Source organism: Plasmodium falciparum, assembly GCF_000002765.6.
Source record: "Plasmodium falciparum 3D7 genome assembly, chromosome: 4".
Taxonomy (NCBI): domain Eukaryota; phylum Apicomplexa; class Aconoidasida; order Haemosporida; family Plasmodiidae; genus Plasmodium; species Plasmodium falciparum.
Window position 1 is genome coordinate 872,159 of NC_004318.2, and position 22,404 is coordinate 894,562.

Here is a 22,404-nt window from a genome sequence, read left to right on the forward strand (position 1 = left end):
AAAAAAAAAAAAAAAAAACTGAAAAATATATACTTTTAAAAAAATAACATATAATAAAAAAAAAATATACATATATATATATAATAATTCATAGAATAAGAAAAATATATATAAATGTGTATGTTTAAATAAGTTTATCCTTTTAAATACATCTGATTTAAACCTTTATTAGGTAGAATAAATATTGTAATTTAAATATAAATATATATAAATAATTAAATATATATATATATATATATATATATATATATTTTTTTTTTTTTTTTGTATCTTATTCAAGTGGCACCTGCATGAAAGTGCAAAATAGAAAAGGAACAAACGTACTTTGTACATTTATAATATAAATGTGTATATTTAATGTTTTATTTTTTTATTTTTAAATAATTAAAAATAAGGATGTCCTATTTGTCATATATATATATATATATATATATATATATATATATTTATTTATTTATATGTATATGATGTTAACCATATTAAGGGTAAAGACAATATATATTTCTATGAATAATTATATAAATATACTTTATACACATATAAAGTCAACATGTGAATAGGAACTTTTTAATTTTTAAGACATTATTTTATAATTTTTCTTTCCCCCTATTAATATATACTGGAAATATAGTATTTATATATTATCAAAATATGCAAAGTATTATAATTTTTTCGCCTACATAATATTTTTCAAAATAAATAAATAAAAAAAAAAAAAAATATATATATATATATATTTATTTATTTATATATGCATATGTATATATTTTTTTTTTATGTGTAAAATAAAATGGTAATATAATTTTGTGACATGTAACACATCCTTCTACATTTCATAAAAAAAAAAAAAAAATAATAAAAGAGTATAAAATATATGAACACTTCAAATTAATTAAATAAATAAATATAATTATATATATATATATATATATATGTATGTATTTTTTTTTTTTTTTTATAAGTCCTTTTATTTTTTATGATGTATGGTACATTTTTGAAGGGGTCCATTTTTTACCTGTGTATATTTTTCCCATTTTTTTCGTGTGAGTGTAATAATATAAAATTAAACGATAAAGAGAATATAAATTTTGAGAGTTATTTTAATAAAAGGACAAATGAAGAAAATGTATTAAATAAAAACGTATCGAAAGAAATGGGGGATACGTTTGTTGCACATAAGGCTATAGAATTAAACATTAATCATCACCACGTTAATAATGATAAAGAATTTAATAATAATAATAATAATAAACATCAGCCTTATTATCATAATGAGCATGATAAGAAATTTTCTGAAAGTTTAAAAGCACATATGGATCACCTTAAGATATTAAATAATGATTTAAAACAACATATAGATAAAAAAGAGAGAAATGAAATATATGAAAATAATGATTTAAAAAAATATATAATAAAAGAGATACAAAATAATAAATATTTAAATAAAGAAAAGAAAAGCAGTGAAGATATTCAAATATTAGAAGAGCATTCAAAAAAATTACAAAAAGAAATTCATGAATGGTTAGAATCTGTTAATAATATTGAAGAGAAATCAAATATTTTAAAAAATATCAAAAGTCAATTATTAAATAATATAGCTTCTTTAAATCATACGCTCTCAGAAGAAATAAAAAATATTAACGATATAAAAGAATTACAAAAACAACAAAATGATTTATTTTCTGAAAATTGGTTATATTTTCTTCCATCCTCATCAGATTATCTCTTAAACGAAAAAAAAAAAAATTTATATGATAATCAAGATAATAGTATGAAGGATGATATAAATAATAATGACAAATATAATATTTTTAATTATTTACAAAACGTTCAAGATAAGGATAACCAATATGAAGTTATGAAACAAGACAATAATAATATACATAGTGGTTCCTCTACTCATAATCATCTATTATTAACTTGTATAATTTTTTTGTTAATACTTTTAATTTTATAACACAAAAATAGTTTTTTATATTGTTAACCTTATATAAATGAAATATTAAAAAAAAAAAAAAAAAAAAAAAAAAAAAAAAAAATATATATATATATATATATAATAAGTATTAATGTATTTATAGTTATATCTATTTTATAAGATTATTATAATTTTGAAAAAACCCGACATGGTATTTTTTTTTAAATAAAAAATTATTTACACTTTTAAAATTAAACATAATATATATATATATATATATATATATATATGTTGTTACTATAAAATAATAAGGACCCCCCTAATTAATTAAAGCCTTTTTATTAAAAAAAAAAAAAAAAAAGAATTATAAGGTCATGTGACATATTTAAAAAATATATAATAAATAAAAACATTTACGAATTCATTCATTATATATGCTGAAATGTGGATTTATAAAAATAAATAAATTGGTAAGACTTATAAAAATGAAAATTTTTGTTTTTAATTTTTTAAAAATATACAATTAATATAGACAAAGGTACAAATACAAAAAAAAAAAAAAAAAAAAAAAGAAAAGAAAAGAAAAAAAAAAAAAAAAAAAAAAAAAAAAATGATATAAATGTATATTAACATAATATATATATATATATTTATATATATATATATATTTATATATATATATATATTTATATATATATATTTTTATTTATTTATATTTTTCCACCCTGTTGTTGTTAGGATTGAAAAAAGGGGTGATTTTTTTTTACGCCGGATATTAACTTGTCATACAACTTTTGATAATTATGTATTTTTTTTTTGGGACTATGTTGATTAATTGTTTGTTCAAAAGTTAATATATGAATATCGGGTTTTAATATAAATAAGCATGTTATAGATCTTTTGAGTTTACATAGATGAGCTAATTTATTTTTGGTTGTTACAAAAGTATATGGGATTTTATATTGTTCACAAAATGAAGGCAAATGACATATAATATTTATTGGGAACACATCTATTGCTATAAGTACTATACCACTATAACCTTTTCTTATACATTTGATTACTTGTGTTAATCCTATAACTATTAATTTTTTTTTTAATAATTTTTGTTTTTCTTCATCTAAAGAATTATTTGTTTTTAAAATTTGAGAACTATTTAATTTTGCATAATACACATAATCTAATATTTTTAAAACATTTTTTAAATATTTCTTTTTTAACATTGGTTCACTTATTTTTGATACATAAGAGTTTTTATTTTCTTCTTTTATATCTTCTATAATCTTTTCATAACCTTTTTTCTTTTCTTTTTTATTATCATTATTGTCATTATTATCATTATCGTTGTTAATGGAGCCCTCATCATCTACACTGTGCTCTTCTTCATCATTGCTTAAATTACTGTCGTTATTATTTTTTTTTAATTTATTTATATCTTCTCTCATATTTATTATAAAAATTGTATAAAATAATAATGCTCTTCAAATAAATATAATATATATATGTAATTTATTTTTTTGATTAATCTTAATTTTATTATATTATAGCTACAAGTTTATCACTATATTATTATACAATATATAAATATAATATATAATTATATATATATATATATATTTTTTTTTTTTTTTTTTTTTTTGTTTTTTTTTTTGAGAATAGAAAAGAAATGTTTTCAATTATTGATTCATAAGTTTATTATATTATCACTATAATTTTTTATTATGTTTATTTTATCAACATTTAAACATATTTATTTTTTTATATTTATTTATAATTTTTTTTTTTCACCCTTTTTTAGCGTTCTATATATAAATTTTGAAAAATATATAAATCATAATAAAATTAAAAGAAGAATTAATTATATTATATATATATATATATATATATATATATATATATATATATATATAATATATATATAATATATATATTTATAAAATATGTTAATTTAATTATATGTACGAAAAAATACGTTATATATATTACATATATATATATATATATATATATATATATAATGTTATAAATATATACTAAGGTTTATATCTATATCATATATATGTTATAAATATGATATAATGTAATATTATTATAATATATATATATTATATATAATATATAAATATCCTTTGATACCTTTTTTCTTTATTTTTTTCTTTATTTTTTTCTTTATTTTTTTTACTCTTTTATTTTTTTTTTCTTTATTTTTTTTTCTTTTTTTGGGAAGGTGAATAGAAGAATATATGGAAAAAAATAAAAGGAAATAGAAAATAATAAAATAATATAAATATAAATATAAATATAAAAATAAAAATACATTATATATATAATATATATACATAATATATATATATTTTATATATTTGTATTATTTTAATATGCGTAGAATTTACTTATGCCCTTATAAATAATATATCTTTTATTTTTTATTATTTTATTTTTATTATTCTTCGTTTTTTATAAAAATAATAAGAAAAAAATTAATTCACATATTTTTTCTAACATTATATTATTTTCTTTTTTACAGGATATAACAAAATAAAATAAAATACAAATATAATATATATATTATATATATTATATATATTATATATATTTTTTTAAAAACATTCTGCAAATATTATTTATTTCCTCACATTTTCTTTTGTTTTTTCATCATTCTATTATATATATGTATTTTTTTTTTTTTTTATAATTATATATTTGTTTTATGTCATTTTTTTTGTGTTATTTATTTATTTATTTATTTATTTTATTTTATTTTTATTTTATTTTTTATTATTTTATATTATTTTATTATTTTTTTTTTTGAACGTGTTAAATTATATTCTCCATATATATACAATCCATTGATAACAATTTTGTTCTTTTGTAAAAATATGTATTTCTTAAAATTTTGAAAATCATAGAAATTAAAGAAAAAAGAAAATAATAAAATAAAAATAAAATAAAATAAATAAAACAAAATGTACAAATATTCATATATTCATATATTCATATGTTAATATATTTATTAATATAATTGTATATTTTTTATGTAAAGTGATTAAAATATAACATATGTTTTATTATATATGTATTATTTTTTAAATATTAGAAATATATGGATATATATATACATATTGTTTATTTTTTTTTGGTTGTAATTAAATGTAATAATAGAAAATAAAGCTCATCAAATTATCCTATTTTTTAATTAATTCATTGAATATATATATATATATATATATATATATATATATATATATGTATGTGTATTTATATTTGTATGTTTTTAAAATGAAGTAATAATAAAGAAGAAGAAAGTACACATTTCACAAAGGTGTTTCTATAAAATATATGTATGTATTTATATATATTTTATTTTTTTGTGTTATATATATATATATATATATATATATATATTTATGTCTTATGAAGTTGTATAATTTGTCATATTGTTAACATTGTATTTGTAAATAAGTGAACGTGGCAATAAAATTGTTTAAATATATATATATATATATATATATATTTATTTATTTATTTATTTATTATGTTTTATTTTTTTTTTGTTTTTCTTATGTGTGTCTTTTAAAAAGTTATCTTTTTATTTCTTAAGCTATATATTTATACATATTGTTTAATTTTTTATGTTCTTTTTCCTAACTTGATTATTATATATATATATATACATATATATATATATATATATATATATATATATATATATATATATTTATTTATTTATATTTATTTATTTATATTTATATTTATATTTTATTCTTTAATTTTTGTTGTTGCCATGATATTCTTTATATCATATTGTTGTTATCTGTTCTCAAAATTAATTTTTTGTGGTTAGATTTTTTGTCTACTTTTCTTGAGGATTTTTTTTTTGTTTGTTACTAGGGGAAAAAAAAAAAAAAAAAAAAAAAAAAAAAAAAAAAAAAAAAAAATGTGACAATGGAAAGGAGATATTACCTTAAGAAAAACGATAAGGTATTTGATAAACAAGATGAAAAGGGATATATAAATATAATTATATATATATAAATATATATATATATTTATTTATTTATTTATATGTGTATACTTTCCTTTTTAGATATTTAAAAAGGTTAATATTGAGGATATATTAAAATTGATTAATAATAATGAAAATGGGATAAGGGACAATATTATGCTTATTCTTTATATATGTAACAATCTTGAGGAGGATCACCTAAAGTAAAAAAAAAAAAAAAAAAAAAATATATATTGTATATATATATATATATATGTATATATTTATTTATATGTATATATTTATTTATATGTATATATTTATTTATATGTATATATTTATTTATATGTATATATTTATTTATATGTATATATTTATTTATATATATATTTTTTTTTTTTTTTTTTTTTTTTTTAACCTTTTAGTTACATATATGACGATGTGCTTATTTTATATCTCAAGTTATTACCCATATTAGAAAAGGAATTGTTAGAAAAAAGGGAAGATAGAAATATAGAAAACGAAAGCAATAGAATAAACAAACATGCATATATTAAAAATGATGTTGAGGATGAATATTTCATAAGAATGAAAAGAAGAATTTTAAAATATAATTATATCATATTACATTTGTCTTATTTTGTAAGTTTGAAAAAAAAGAAAAACAAAATTGAAACATTGAAATTGTTTTTGTATTATATACATATGTTAACATTTTTATCTTTGAGAAAATATATACAAATTAGAAATATTGTACATATATATAATACCCAAAATAAACATAATACAAATAATATTGATTATATAAATAATGTATCAAAATTTAAAAATGAGAAGCCTATAGAAAATATACAAAAATCTCATAATACAAATCACAAGGGTGCAAAAACTTATGAGAATCAAAAAAATGTTGTATCGTTTTATTTGTCGTATATAAATATTTTATTATCATTCCTTATATATGTGTACAAATTTAAAATATGTAATTTTGTATTAAATAAGATTGAATTTATACACATTTCTAAATATATCATATATATTATTTTATTATTTAATCATATAAAAAAAGAAAACAACACTGATATGGAAAAACAATTCTTATGTTTTTATGATTATGTATATGAAGTAATGGTTCTTTTCTTGGATCAATATAATCATTATTATTATAGTATATATAACGAGGAAAATAATATAATTCAGAAAAAAAATGTAAAAATAATAAAAAAAAATAATAACAAAATGAACAATAATAATAATAACAAAATGAACAATAATAATAATAACAAAATGAACAATAATAATAATAACAAAATGAACAATAATAATAATAACAAAATGAACAATAATAATAATAACAAAATGAACAATAATAATAATAACAAAATGAACAATAATAATAATAACAAAATGAACAATAATAATAATAACAAAATGAACAATAATAATAATAACAAAATGAACAATAATAATAATAACAAAATAAACAATAATAATAACAAAATAAACAATAATAATAATAACAAAATAAACAATAATAATAATAACAAAATAAACAATAATAATAATAACAAAATAAACAATAATAATAACAAAATAAACAATAATAATAATAATGTAAGACCTTTTTGTGCTTATTATAAAAAGGTAATCTTCTTCGTATTCTCTTCTTTGGAAAGATTTAAGGTTTTGAAATATATAGAGAAATACATTATGAACAAGAAAAAAAATACCTTCTATAATATGACCTTATTAAATATAATACGAAATACCGTTCATATTCATTTTTTGAATAATTCTTTATACAACACAAAGGATGATTACATTAATTTTTATTGCTTACGATTAAAAAGTAAAGAGTTAGTAAAAGAAGCAAATGAAGAAATTGGTAAGATAGGTGTAGAGAATTCAAATTATATAAACAATATGTGTGATAAGAAGAATAGGAATGTTATATGTCTTAATTATTATAATATAAATAATTTATTGTTTTTGAAATTATTAAATATGTGCGAATTATTATTAATTAAGAAAAAGAAATATAAATATGAAGATAATATTGTATATACAAATAAAAATAGAAATGATTTATATTTATGTATATACATATATGAAAATATTATGACCATAACAAAGAAAACAATAGAATACATGATGTGTTTTATTAAAAATGAAGAAAATATAAATGGAGAGGCATGTAATAAATATATATCGTATAGAATATTTTTTTTGTTTGAATTCTATTTTAATATTATTGTATATATATTAAATGTAAAATATAAGAATAATATGGAACATATTGTTTGTAATAATAATAATAATAATAAAAAGAATAATAAAATAAATATTGTAAATAATTATATCCATAATAACCTTTATATTAAATACTTCTTTGAAAATTCTTTATATTTTATATATGAAATTTATATATTACTAATATTATCGTTCCGTTGTATACAAAACTTTGAACATGTTCTTCACGAAAATAATGATATGTTTGATTTTTTTAAAAAAATGTTAATTATTAAAAAGACAGATAATAATTATATATTTATAAATAATCTTACTGCTTTGATTATGCACTTTTTTTTTTTTTCCTCACCTTCAAAAAATGAAAAAAAACAAAAAAATAAAACACAAAATAAAGATGTAATACAAAAAAAAACAAAGGAGAAGAAAAAGAATTTATATACATATTCTTCGTTTCGTTTATCCAGTAGAATGTATTTCTTTAACATGTTACATAATCAGAATAAAAGGTTGAATCGATTTTTAAAAAATATTGATAAACTTTGTTATAGGAAATATAATAATGTAGTGGTTATCATAAAAAATGTTAATAAATATGGAAATGTTGATTATTCTGTATATCAAAGAAATGATAGCCATATGTTCATAAATCCTAAAAAAACAAATTACATTGTACATAATAATATATCCTATGAACATGAAACGCAAAATAATAATAAGATATTTTTTAATAAAGAGAGAGGTTTTTATATAAACATAAGTAGTTATGTTAAATATATATACAATATTTATAATGAAAAAAATGATGATTTATACTTAAATATGAGTAAAACAAAAGAAAGGAATATTCTTATGGAAAAGGATAATAAAGTCAAGATGGATTTAATTAATTACCACAACAATTACCATAATGACAATGACAATGATATGATGGTGAATATAAATAATTTTAGTGTATATCATTATTACGACAAAAGCAGAGATGAATATTATAGAGAAATACATTTTAATTTTTTTATTAATTATATATTAAAAAAATATAAAGAAAGAAAGACATACATCCCAAATTATGATCATTGTAAAAATTTTTTACAAATATATATTAACAAGGTACATTATTATGGAAACAGCATATTTAATAGTAAACATATTTTTAAGAATAACATTTATACGTTTATAAAAATGAATGTTAATAAAAAAAAAAGGCATGAGACGTTAGAAAATTTGGTACCTTTGAAAAAGAGATTCTATATGGAATCACGAAAAAGTATAAATGAAAAAATGGTGGGTGTTGCATATAATATTTATAAGAAAATAAACAATAATAATGATGATAATGAAAATGATGAAGATAATGAAAATGATGAAGATAATGAAGATAATGAAGATAATGAAGATAATGAAGATAATGAAAATGATGAAGATAATAAAAATAATGATGATAATATCCATAATAAAAGATGTAGTTCAAAATATAACCTATTTAACAAAATATATAATAATAAAACTGATTATATAAAAAATGAACATATTTATTTTAATTTTTTATTTAACATACATTATCTTCATAACTTAAATGATCATATGAATGAATACCTTTTATTAAAAAAGAAAAAAACAAAAACAAAAAGTTTTTTTTCTATTTCTTTAAATATAAAAGAACGTCTATGGGGAAAAAGACAAAATCATAAAAGTGCTAAAGATAAAAAGAACAAAGAAAACATAAAGAAACATAAAAAAAGTAATGACATGAAGAAATTATGTGAAGACAATATAAAAGATAATAATTTACATGGTTGTTTACAAAAAGAAAAAAAAAAAATAAAAAGTTGTATTTTTAAAAAGTTATTTGATTTTGGTGTAAAAGATGAAGATATTCTTTATTTCTTATTTATTAATTATAATTATTGTATATTAAATTATAAAAATAATAAAAAATTAAAACTGTTTCTATTACAGATTCTAGATATATTTGCATCCTTAATTTGTTATATGAATATATATAAATACATATGTTCCTTTTTATTATTTCTTATATCGTATATTGAGAGGAAACCAATAGAATATTTGTATCTTTCTCAAATTTTTAATGGTGTCTATAATGAGAAATATATAAGACCCTATTCAAAGGACGACCATGAAAATGGTAAAAATAATAATAAAAAAAAAAAAAAAAAAATAATAATAATAAAAAAAAAAAATCATCATCATCATAATATTAATCATAATAATGTAGCGAATCAGTTTATACAAAGTGAAGACATAAAAAAAAAAATTATAAAAAATGTAAAATGTGATAATAGAATATTTTCCAATTTTAATCAGAAAGATTTGTCCAAGGAAGAGAATAATTTTGTTTACGTTAAAAATAAATGCAATGATAATATAAAAAAAAAAAGAAATTACTTTTATGAAAACCTTAATGTGAATAATATATTATTTAATAATATCAAAATTAATGAATATGATTATATAGAAAAGGATGTATTAGATTATATGTTTCGTATAAAAGAAGCAAGAAATAATAAATTACATAACATACAAAATGATGAGAACAATATTTTGGATGTGAGTTATACTATATTTTATAAAAATAAAATGATAATAAAAATATTTTTAGAAATTATTGAAAAGATAAAAATGATTTTATGTTGTAATATATTTGATTATTTATATAAAAATAAAAGAACATATGGAAAATATGTAAGTTTGCTTTCTTCTTATTTTTATAAATTTTATTTTGTATTAATACATGAGGAGATAAGTTTCAATAGAATCAATAAAAATAAATATAATTATATATATAAAGATATAGAAAGTTACATTAATATTAAAGATGTTAATAGTAGTAGTAGTACTACTAGTAGGGTTCACAAACAAAACAAAAAGGATAATAAGTATGATGATAAATGTTGTTATAATTATGAGTACATGTGTTCATTTTATCAAAGCGTTATGCTTATAAAAAGTAAAATTATCGAAATAACACCTATACTTTCTATAAAATATTTAACACAATGTGATTTGTACAATATATGTAAGCATGATATATTGATTGGATTAATGGATAAAGATTATAAGGGAAATAATAAAAATAGGAAGCAAGATGATGTTATTAAAAATAAAAGGGATGTTATTAAAAATAAAAATGGTGTTATTAAAAATAAAAGGGATGCCGTTAATATTACAAATGATGTTAATATTTTTAATGATGTTAATATTTTTAATGATGTTAATATTTTTAATGATGTTAATATTTTTAATAATGTTAATATTTTTAATAATGTTGATGGAGTCCATGGTTATCCTAATTATTACGATATCATAAGTGAAGATAATTTAAAAAAGTTATACATATTCATCATATATTATATTGAAGGTTTACGAAAAAAAGAGAACATATTATATAGCTTATATTTATTGATTGACAAGAATGTATATAGAGATAAATATTTACATAAACATATAAAGAATTTAATTAAATATAAAATATATACGTATATAAACGAAATGAATAGTTTTAATGATTATGATATGATATATTCCATATATTTTGTATTAATAAATATAATGAATTTTAATAAAATGATAAGAAATTATTTATATTATATTTTTGATAACATATGTAAGATAAAATTAAATATTATATTTGACAAGTCCTTCTTATTTTGTTTTTTAAAGAATCTCGAAAAAAGTAGTTATGATTATGCTTATACAAAAATATTATATGATGAAAAGAATATTTTAAAAAATGAAATCGATAAGAAAAAAAATAAAATGATAAAAATTATATATAAAGTGAATTTATATGTAACCATAAATTATTTATTATATTTTAAAATATTGAATTCATGTAAATTATATTTATATTTATATTCCTACTTTTATTATGAATTCTATATTTATTCTTTTAAAAAATATATAAAGAAATATAATGTATATTTTTATTTCGAGCGTATGAAAAAGTATGTACCTACATCAAATACATACAACATTACAAAAAGAAAAAAAAAAAGCACGGAAAATATGACCATGAGGAATAATAAAATGAAAAATATGGGCGAAAAAAATATAGACGAAAAAAATATATCCCAGGATATTAAAAATAATATATGCAATAAGAAATTATTTTCATCATCCCATGATGATATATTGGAAAAATCAAATGATATGAAAGGGTTGTATAAAATGGATAATGTAGATGTTATATCCTCCCATAGAATCCGATCTTTTGAGAAAGAGAGCATATGTCTTTCGGATGAGCACATGGTGGATGATGAAAAAAAAGGGAATTTATCACATGAACGGAAATATAAAAAGAGAGATGATAATATTAATAATATTATCAATATTAATAATATTATCAATATTAATAATATTATCAATATTAATAATAGTTGTAGTAATAATAATTTGAAGAAGAAGAAGAAAAAAAAGGAAATACACACTGGTAATATAATTAATGATGAGAAACATGAGGTTGATAAATATAGTATGCTGCTACAACGAAATAATAAAAAGATAACGAATAAAAATTTGACGAATAGAAAGAAAAGGAATTCTACTTTTTTTTTAACAGAAAATAATAATAAGTTGAATGAATTTTTTGATATAATACCGAATAATAATTATAATAATAAGAATAATGATAATTTAGAAAATAATGTTAATTATATGAAGATATTAAGAAAGGCAAAAGCTAGCAATACATATATATATAATATATATGATATAAAAATAAATAAACAAATAATATATCATAAGAAATATTTTAAAGAATATATAAATATTATTACTTTTGTTATATGTATATTTTTAAGTACTAATATTAATAATTTAAATATGAGTATACTAAATCATAATTATATATATTTTATATCAAAAATTATTAAAAAAAACTTCAAATTTTATTTTTTTTATTTTTATTATAATATATTTAAAAATAAACAAACATCCAATAGATATAAAAATATATATAATATGAATTTCCATGTAATCCTAAATAATAATATACCTAATTATTTATCTGTATCTAAAATAAATATCAAGAATAAATATATTTATGTTTTATATACTCTATCATGTATTTTATCAGTGTATAATTTTCATTATGCATTATTCAATTATTATTTTTTTTTCTTTTATAAATATATTAAAATATTATCAAAGTTTTCTGCGAAGTCTGTTTCAACATGTAACCTGATGATTCATATTTGTTTATCAGAACCTATGGATATATTATATAAAGGCAAGGAGAATATAAGAAAGGATAAAATAAATAAAAACAAATGTGATAAAGATACATATGATGATTATAATAATAATATAATGAAAGGTTGGGAAAGGAAAGAGTTGTATTTATTTAATAATTATGACGAAGAAGAGAAAATGATTAAACTTAATTTTAATGAGAAAAAGAAAGGGAAGAAAATGAAAAGAAGGAAAACATATTATGAAGAGGGATTTAGTTTTTGTGATATATTAATGATAAAATATTATATGAGGAAATATGTAAGACTAGAGTTTGTTAATATAGATAATGCATTAAAAAATAAAACATTAAGCAATATGAAAATTTTAGATATGTATGTAAAATATATTAATAATACCATATTATTATATATATTTGTTAATTATTTAATATATATATATAAAAACATTAGAATAAAAAAGAAAAAAGGGAATTTCAAAAAAGAAGCAAAAATTAGAAGAATAATAAAATATAAATTAAATATTTTAGAAACATATAAATATTATTTAATGAAAATTATTATTGATGTATATTTATTAAATATATCATATTTATGTAATTATATAATTATTGTCTTAGATTTCTTTTTTATTTTTGGGGATTCATTATTTAGTATAAATTGTTATAATCATAATATATTAACAGATGTAAAATTTGCGTATAGAAACCAATGCCAATATTTTATAAATAATTTTTTTAATAAATTACAAAACGTAAATACAATGTATCATGTAAATTTTTATAGAAGTTCCAATTTGTATTTTCACGACTATAAAAAGAAAAAGAAAAAGGAAAGGGAAAAGGAAAATCATAATCTATATCATCATCACAATCTAAATAATAATCACAATCTAAATAATAATCATAATATATATCATCATCACAATCGGACGAATATGATGATAAAAAACCACTTTAATTTGAACTGTCAGAATAGTGAAAACGAAATATACAGAAATAATATTTATAATAGATATCAATATGAAGATATAATTGATCAGAATAATGATATTTCATGTGACAAGAATATTATTATGTTAAAGGAAAAAAAGGAAACGAATTGTTTAAATAATTTTTTTGTAGAACCTACCATTTCATCTTTTTTGGATAAAAATAATAATTCAGATGATAACATTAGTATTGTTGATGAATATATTTATAAAGATTGTTTTATAGAATTAAAAAATATTTTAAAAAAAAAAATGAAAGAATATATTATTAATTATTATAATAGAAATATTAAGAATATATATTATCTTTTCATATGTTTTAATGATATAAATAATATAATTTTATTTTTAAATTTATATATTAATAAATATATTCATTTGAAAGATAAATATAATAATATATACATTCAAAGTATTAATAATATCTATTTATATAATTCGAAATTATTAAAAATGAATTATAATTTTATATGTATTCTCTATTTATGTTTGATATATATATATAATTATATTGTAAAATTTTTTCATTCCTATAGTCATTTTGTTGATTTGTATTCAAAATATAAATATAATTATTTTATGTATACGAACAATAGAAATAATTTCTTTACATTTTATAATATCTATACATATTTGAATACAAGTAAAAATAAGTTGGATCCCCACATCGACAAGATAAATAATGATAACAATAATAATATATATTATTACAATAAATATTATCATAATAATAATAATAATAATTGTGGTAGTAATAATTTATATGATGAAATTACAAACATATGTATAAGACACATTTATGATTTTAATAAATTATTATTACAGAAAAGTTTTTTATTCCTTTCTTTTTCCTTTTATAATTATAAAAATATACTTTCAGATATATATTGTAATAATTGTATACATAAATATTCTTTAGGTTCTCAGGAAGATAAAGATGTTTTAAATATTGATATTTCCAAATTAAATGAACACCAGGAGGGACATAAAAAAAATAAAATCAAGTTCAAAAAAAAAAAAGAGAGAAAGAATGGGGAACATATATATGATGATAATAAGGAAAGGAAAAATATATCATCATCCATAGAATGGTTTGATCAACATGTACATCAAAATAACATAGAAAAAAAAAATAATAATAATAATAATAATAATAATAATAATAATAATAATAATAATAATATTAATTTGTCTAATAAACATATGATCCATACAGATCAAATGCCATCCAACAATTACCACACAGTAGATGCTAACAAAAAGGAAATCAACAAAAACTCATATAATCTTTTATCATATTTTAAAAGAAAAATGAATATATTTAAAAATAAAAATAAAAATGATATAAACAATACTATCTATATGCGTCATATACAACATGGTGATAATAAAAATATAGATACTTCTTCATATAAGGAATTAACAAAAGAGAAGGAAGAAAAATATAAGAAAAAAGGATATAACATGAAGGACTATGAAAAAATGGATTCTCATCATATAGATAGCATCAAGAAAAAGAAAAAAGAAAAAAAGAAAAAAAAAAATGAAAAGAATGGTAATTGTAATGATAATTCAAATGAACTTGTACAAACAAAGGTAGATGTATATCTAGATAGTACTACACATGAATGTACAAAAATATATAGTAATGGTAATGATGAGGAAGAGGAAGAAGAAGAAGAGTATACACTTAAAAAGAAGAAAAAGAAAACTTTTAATAGAAAAAAGAAAAAAACGAAAAAAACGAAAAAAAAAAGAACAAAACATATAAAAGAAGAAAGATATATAGAATATCCTAGTGATAAAGAAGAAGATTTTTCTTTATTAAAAAACAAAGAAGAAGATACGCTTTTAATAAATGCATATAAATATATGTTAGAATATAAAAAAAAAAATAAAAAAAAAATATATGATTACAATTTAAAAGAATATTTAAATTGTATGTGTATTAATAAATATATATATATTTGTAATTTAATATATAATTGTTTAATATATATATTACAAATAAAATATACATATAATGAAAAAAAAAAAAAAAAAATTGCCTTCTTTTCATCTCTTGGTGGTTTCCAAAAAATAAAAAAATCATTTTCTTTATATAATGATGATATTAATAAAAATTATATTGTAATCAATACCAAACATTTATTAAATCTGGATTTTGTCATTCTCAATATTTTAAGTTTATTAGAAAATATATATATTAATTTATATAAATGTAAATTATTTACAGATATGTGTATATTTAAGAATATTAAATATATATGCTTAGAAAATAAAGAATTAAAAAAAAAAAATAAAGACCTAAGTCAAAACAAAACGAAAAAAGTGAAACACATTTTTGTACAACATCCAAAAAAAAAGAAATATCAAAATGGATATGTGGACAAAATATCCAATGGTAATTATGAAAGTGATTTGGATTATTATTTGTCAGATGCTTTATATTCATCAGGAAGTGTATATAATATACCTTTGTATAATAGAAGGGAGACGAAAAAATATGTAAAAGATTTGAAAAATTATCATGATAATGATATAAATATTCCATCATGTGATGAAAAAAAGAATCAAAATGATGATCACATAAAAGTTATGTTGTCAAATTATAATCTAAAAAAATATAATAAATATAATAATTATAATAAATATAATAATTATAATAAATATAATAATTATAATAAATATAATAAATATACAGAAAAAAATCATCTTTTAAATAATAACCATGATGATAACAAATGGGAAACTTTGTTAAACACGTCTAATATAAAAGATAAGAATGAAAATACATTTAATTATTGTGAACCGAAAAAAGAACGCACTCGACGTACTAGTTTAATGAATGAATATTATATTCCCAAAAAAAAAAAAAAAAAAGGATACAAATTATCAATAAACGTAAAGCCTATTTCGATTAAAAAAAATATGAATAATAAAAATGAAGAATTTGATCAGGGTTTATCAAATAAAAAAGAAATTAAAAAAAAGAATAATAAAATTATTAAAAAAAATAAGAAGAAAAAAAAGATAAATGATATATCTTTAATAAATTTTCAGAATTATAAAATATTAAGAGATAATTATAAAAAGAAAATTAATAAAAAATTAAAGAAGAAAAAAAAAGAATTGTATTATTATAAAAATATATATTATAATGTAAAGAAAAAAAAAAGTATCTATAATAAAAAAAATAAATGGAATAAATTTTTTTCAAATATTTTATTTTTTAAACATAAAAAAAACAATCGTCAAAATAATAACAATGGTATTATTAATAATAAAAAAAAAATAAATAACAACAACAACAACAACAACAACAACAACAACAATAATAATAATAATAATAATAAAAATAATAATATCCATAACAATTTACATAGGTATCACTATAAGAAGAGCACCATAAATAAAAATATAGGAATTAATAATTTATTTGTTAAATACCAATCGAAAACCATCAAAAATAAAAATATAAACAAACTATTAAAATTAGATACAGACAAAGATGAAAATATAGAAAGGATAAAACATTTATTTATAACATTTAATTATAATAAAGAAAAGAAAATTAATAATTATATACATAATATATTTACATATACTTCTTTATATTCAAATTTTAATATTTGTCCAAAAAAAAATATAGATATATTAAATTATCATATAAAAGTAAGAAGGAACTTATTAAAATTATTATATTCCATTTATTATAAACATAATTTATCAGTAATTTATAAAATTTATAAAAAGATAGAATATATATACACATATTTAAATATATCTTTTTATAATAATTTATATGAATTCAATATGAAAGATATAAATGAAAATATTGATATATATTCCTTATTTCTTATTATTAAGTATTTAAAATATCATATATATAGTAATGAGAAATTATTTAATACATTTATTGTACTTATTATTAATTTTATTAATACAAATATACATAAAGTAACCAATTTTTTGTGTATGTATGATTATTCAGATTTATTAAATATACTTAATCATTATATAATAAATATTGATATAAATAATAAATTGACATTCAATAAATATAATCTATATATATTAAGGAAAAATAAAATAACTTATGTACCTATATCCAATATATTATTTTTACATTGTAACCAATTCCGTTTAAACGATATAATAAAAATTTTATATAGCCATCCTCAATATACACTATTTTTAAAAACTATAGCTATAAATAATTTATTATATTTGTATAAGAAAAACACCATAACAAATACTATGTATCTACAATTATTTGAATATTTAAAAGTGGATTTAGGAAATAGAATATTCTTCTTTATAATATTCTTTTCATTTCATTCTTTTCAGTTCTTGTATCAATTTTTTATGAACATGCAAAGTTATATAAGGAATGAATACATTGGAAATGATATTATTTATTATAATAATCCTAATAATTTTAACAAAGAACAAACAGAAAATAAAAATATTGTACATAAATATCAACAGACTCATGACAAATCATTAGAATTAGCTTTAAATACAAATCATGATCATAAAGAAAATAATATGTTATGTATACATGAAAATAATACGATGAATGATATATTATTTAAGAAAGAATTATTTGTTAAAAAAAAAAACTTTTTTAAAGATTTCTTTCTTTTTTTCATGGTTAAGAAAAATAGTTTATTATTATTATCAAATGATTATAAAGATAAAAAAAATACAAATAATATCATAAATATTAATAATTTCATTTTTTATAAATATCAAGGTTATGTTAAGAAAACACATGTCTTATCATTAAAATGTTCACTTATTAAAAAATTATTCTTAGAAAATTTACATGATAAATATAAAAATATGTTATTTGAATCGTGTTGTTTTCATAATACAATCTTTTGTATAAGTCAACAAGCATCAAAACTTAATAAAGATATACAAATGGATTATGTTAAAATGGAAATTCAAAACTTAATAAATAATACAAATATCAATAAATTAAAATTATTAACAAGCAATAATATGGTAAAAAATGTTTCAGATAATATCAAAATATTGATGTCAGCTACACGTTCTCCTCTTTTTTTAACGTTCAAAACCATTCCTCCTAGTTTAAACCAATTATTATTTGTCCATCCTTTTGTTCAAAATAATCACACGCAACATAATTACATAAATATAAATGTTCATAATATTGATCAGCTAAATATATACACGAATAATGAGTTGTATAGACAACAGCTTAACAAAAATATTCTAAATAATGTTACATTTGTTAATGCTCAAGAATTTGCTCAAACAAATGAACCGAACAATAATCAATATATAAATAATGTAAAATGTAATTCATATTCATATGTTGTAAATAGGAATGAAAATAAAGGGAATATAATAAATGACATGAACTGTTCAGGCAAAATAATGGGAAAAAATGAAATGAATGAAAATAAAGAAAATAAAGAAAATAAAGAAAATAATGAAAATAATGAAAATACAATAAATGGCATGAACTGTTCAGGCAAAATAATGGGAAAAAATGAAAATAATGAAAATAAAGAAAATACAACAAATGACATGAACTGTTCAGGCAAAATAATGGAAGAAAATGAGATGAATGAAAAAGAAGATAATGATGAGGAAAAGGAAAAAACATTTGAAGATATATCTTATATATATAAAGTGAATGATGATGTAAGACAAGACAAATTGGTAATTCAAACGATATATATTTTTATTCATATTTTGAATGAATATAAGTTATGTTATAATTTATTTCCGTATAACATTATAACAAATAAATTTGTTAATATATATTCTTCGAATGAGGAGGATGAAAAGGATGAGAAAAAATGGACCATTGGAGCTAGCCAAAAAAAAGAAAAAAAAAAAAGAAAAAACAAAAGTGCAACAACACCAAAAAAAAATAATAAGGTACCTAATAATGATGATCAAATTGATGATAAGAGAAAGTTTTCTTTTTCTTTTAATTTGTTTAAGAAAAAGAGGCAAGGTAAAAATATTTATAATAAAGAGAAGGGGGAAAAAAACAAAGAGAAAATTAATACTGGCATAAATGTTAATATTAACAATGATGATAAGATTAATAATATGAATCATGAGGTGATTATTCAGAATGATACTTTGTTAAATGTTAAAAACTGTAATACTCATAAAGATGAAGATAAAATTGTTACATATTATGAAAATGAAGACTCCGTTACTGAACAGGAATTTATTGGACATTCAAGAAATATGCATATATCGAATGTAAAAAAAAAGAAAAAGAAAAAGAATAAATTTGAAAACTTTGGTGCGGTTATTGAGGTTTTAACAAATACGAAAAGTAGACATGATATAGGAAAGAAATATCAAAATATAATAAAATTTTATCATTTGAAATATTCTAATATTATTGTATATATATATGCATTGAAGAATTTTATTAGTTCGCTAGCTGCATATTCTTTGCTCTCTTTCATTTTACAAGTGAAGGATAGACATAACGGAAATTTATTATTTGACGATAACGGAAATATAATACATATTGATTTTGGATATATATTAAATATATACCCAGGTAAATATAAAAAAAAAAAAAAATATATATATATATAATATAATGTAATATATTATAAGGGCTAATTTTTTTGCAATATATATATATATATATATATATATATATATATATATACATTTGTGTGTGTATATTTTTTATTTTTTTTTTTTATAGGTATATCAATTAATTTTGAACTTGCCCCATTTAAATTAACAAGAGAAATGATTATGCTTTTAACAATAAAAAGTCAGAAAAAACAGTATTTTATTTTTTCCTACATTCAACTAGTAGTCAAAGGGTTAGTATACATACATACAGACATACATACATATATATATATATATATATATATATATATATATATATATGTACATACATATATGTTTGGATTTATTTAACATATTTATTTTTTCTTTTTGTAGATATTTATTATTAAGAGAAAAGAGCGACTGGTTAATTTCATCCATTTTGAGTTTGTCACATTCAGATATAAACTGCTTTAAATATAACACAGTTGAAAAGTTGAGGTACATATTAAAAAAAAGAAAAAGAAATATTTATTATACACATGAATATATATATATATATATATATATATTTATATATTTTTTTTTTTTTTTATCCATTATCATGTGTAATAATATATATATGTGTATATGTTATTTCCCTTTATATTACAGGAAACGCCTAAAATTAAATAAAAATGACAACGATGCGAGTATATTTATGATAAATAAAATACATCAAGCATACAATAACATAACAACAATTTTGTATGACTACATTCAAAATATCCAACAAGGTATTCAATGAAAAGTTAAGCAACAAATTTTATTTCTTATATATAACATTATATATATATATATTAATATTTTTAAATGGCATAATTTTTTTTTTTTTTTTTTTCTATTCTTGAATTGTTTCTATTTTTGTTTTCATTCTTGTCTTTTCTTATTATTAAAAAGATTTATTTTTTATTGAATTTTTTTTAAATAAAATTATTTTTAAAAAGGTATATATTATATATAAATGTAAAACGAAATGCACACTATGGAAAATATAAAATCAAAAAGGTTTAAAATGAATATACATACATATATATATATATATATATATATATATACATATATATACATATAATGTTTGGTAATGAAAAAAATAAAATTTTAATTATAGAAAAAAATAAAAAATTCATATGAAATGATAAAAAATTAGATATCATGAATAAGTTATGACAACGTTACTAAACAAAAAAATAAAATAAAAATAAAATAAAAAATAAAATATAGGAAAACAAAAAAGTTATAATATACCATTTATTATAATTTCATTATTATCTGATAAAAAATTTATTATATATATAATATATATATATATATATATACTTATCATCACTAAAGTATAAATTTTTTTTTTTTTTTTTTTTTTTTTTTATTTATTTTATTTATTTATTTATTTTATTTTATTTTATTATATGATAAAAAAAAAAAAAAAAATCGTAAGTAAAAT

The 22,404-nt window shown here is 17.1% G+C and overlaps 3 protein-coding genes across 3 annotated transcripts; 2 read left to right on the plus strand and 1 right to left on the minus strand.

Moving 5' to 3' along the window:
• Nucleotides 1-979: 979 nt before the first annotated feature.
• Nucleotides 980-1,957, plus strand: PF3D7_0419700 (apical merozoite protein; the record flags this gene model as incomplete). Its single annotated transcript, XM_001351469.1, has 1 exon — nt 980-1,957. The coding sequence occupies one exon, from the start codon at nt 980-982 to the stop codon at nt 1,955-1,957; it is 978 nt and encodes a 325-aa protein (XP_001351505.1).
• Nucleotides 1,958-2,652: 695 nt separating this feature from the next.
• On the minus strand, nt 2,653-3,363 carry PF3D7_0419800 (60S ribosomal protein L7ae/L30e, putative; the record flags this gene model as incomplete). The annotated part of the gene is made up of 1 exon (XM_001351470.1): nt 2,653-3,363. The coding sequence occupies one exon, from the start codon at nt 3,361-3,363 to the stop codon at nt 2,653-2,655; it is 711 nt and encodes a 236-aa protein (XP_001351506.1).
• Nucleotides 3,364-5,863: 2,500 nt separating this feature from the next.
• Nucleotides 5,864-21,708, plus strand: PF3D7_0419900 (phosphatidylinositol 4-kinase, putative; the record flags this gene model as incomplete). The annotated part of the gene is made up of 6 exons (XM_002808618.2): nt 5,864-5,899; nt 6,006-6,127; nt 6,329-20,916; nt 21,070-21,193; nt 21,318-21,422; nt 21,576-21,708. 6 exons carry the CDS (start codon nt 5,864-5,866, stop codon nt 21,706-21,708), a joined length of 15,108 nt encoding a protein of 5,035 aa, XP_002808664.2.
• Between the last annotated feature and the right edge of the window lie 696 nt (nt 21,709-22,404).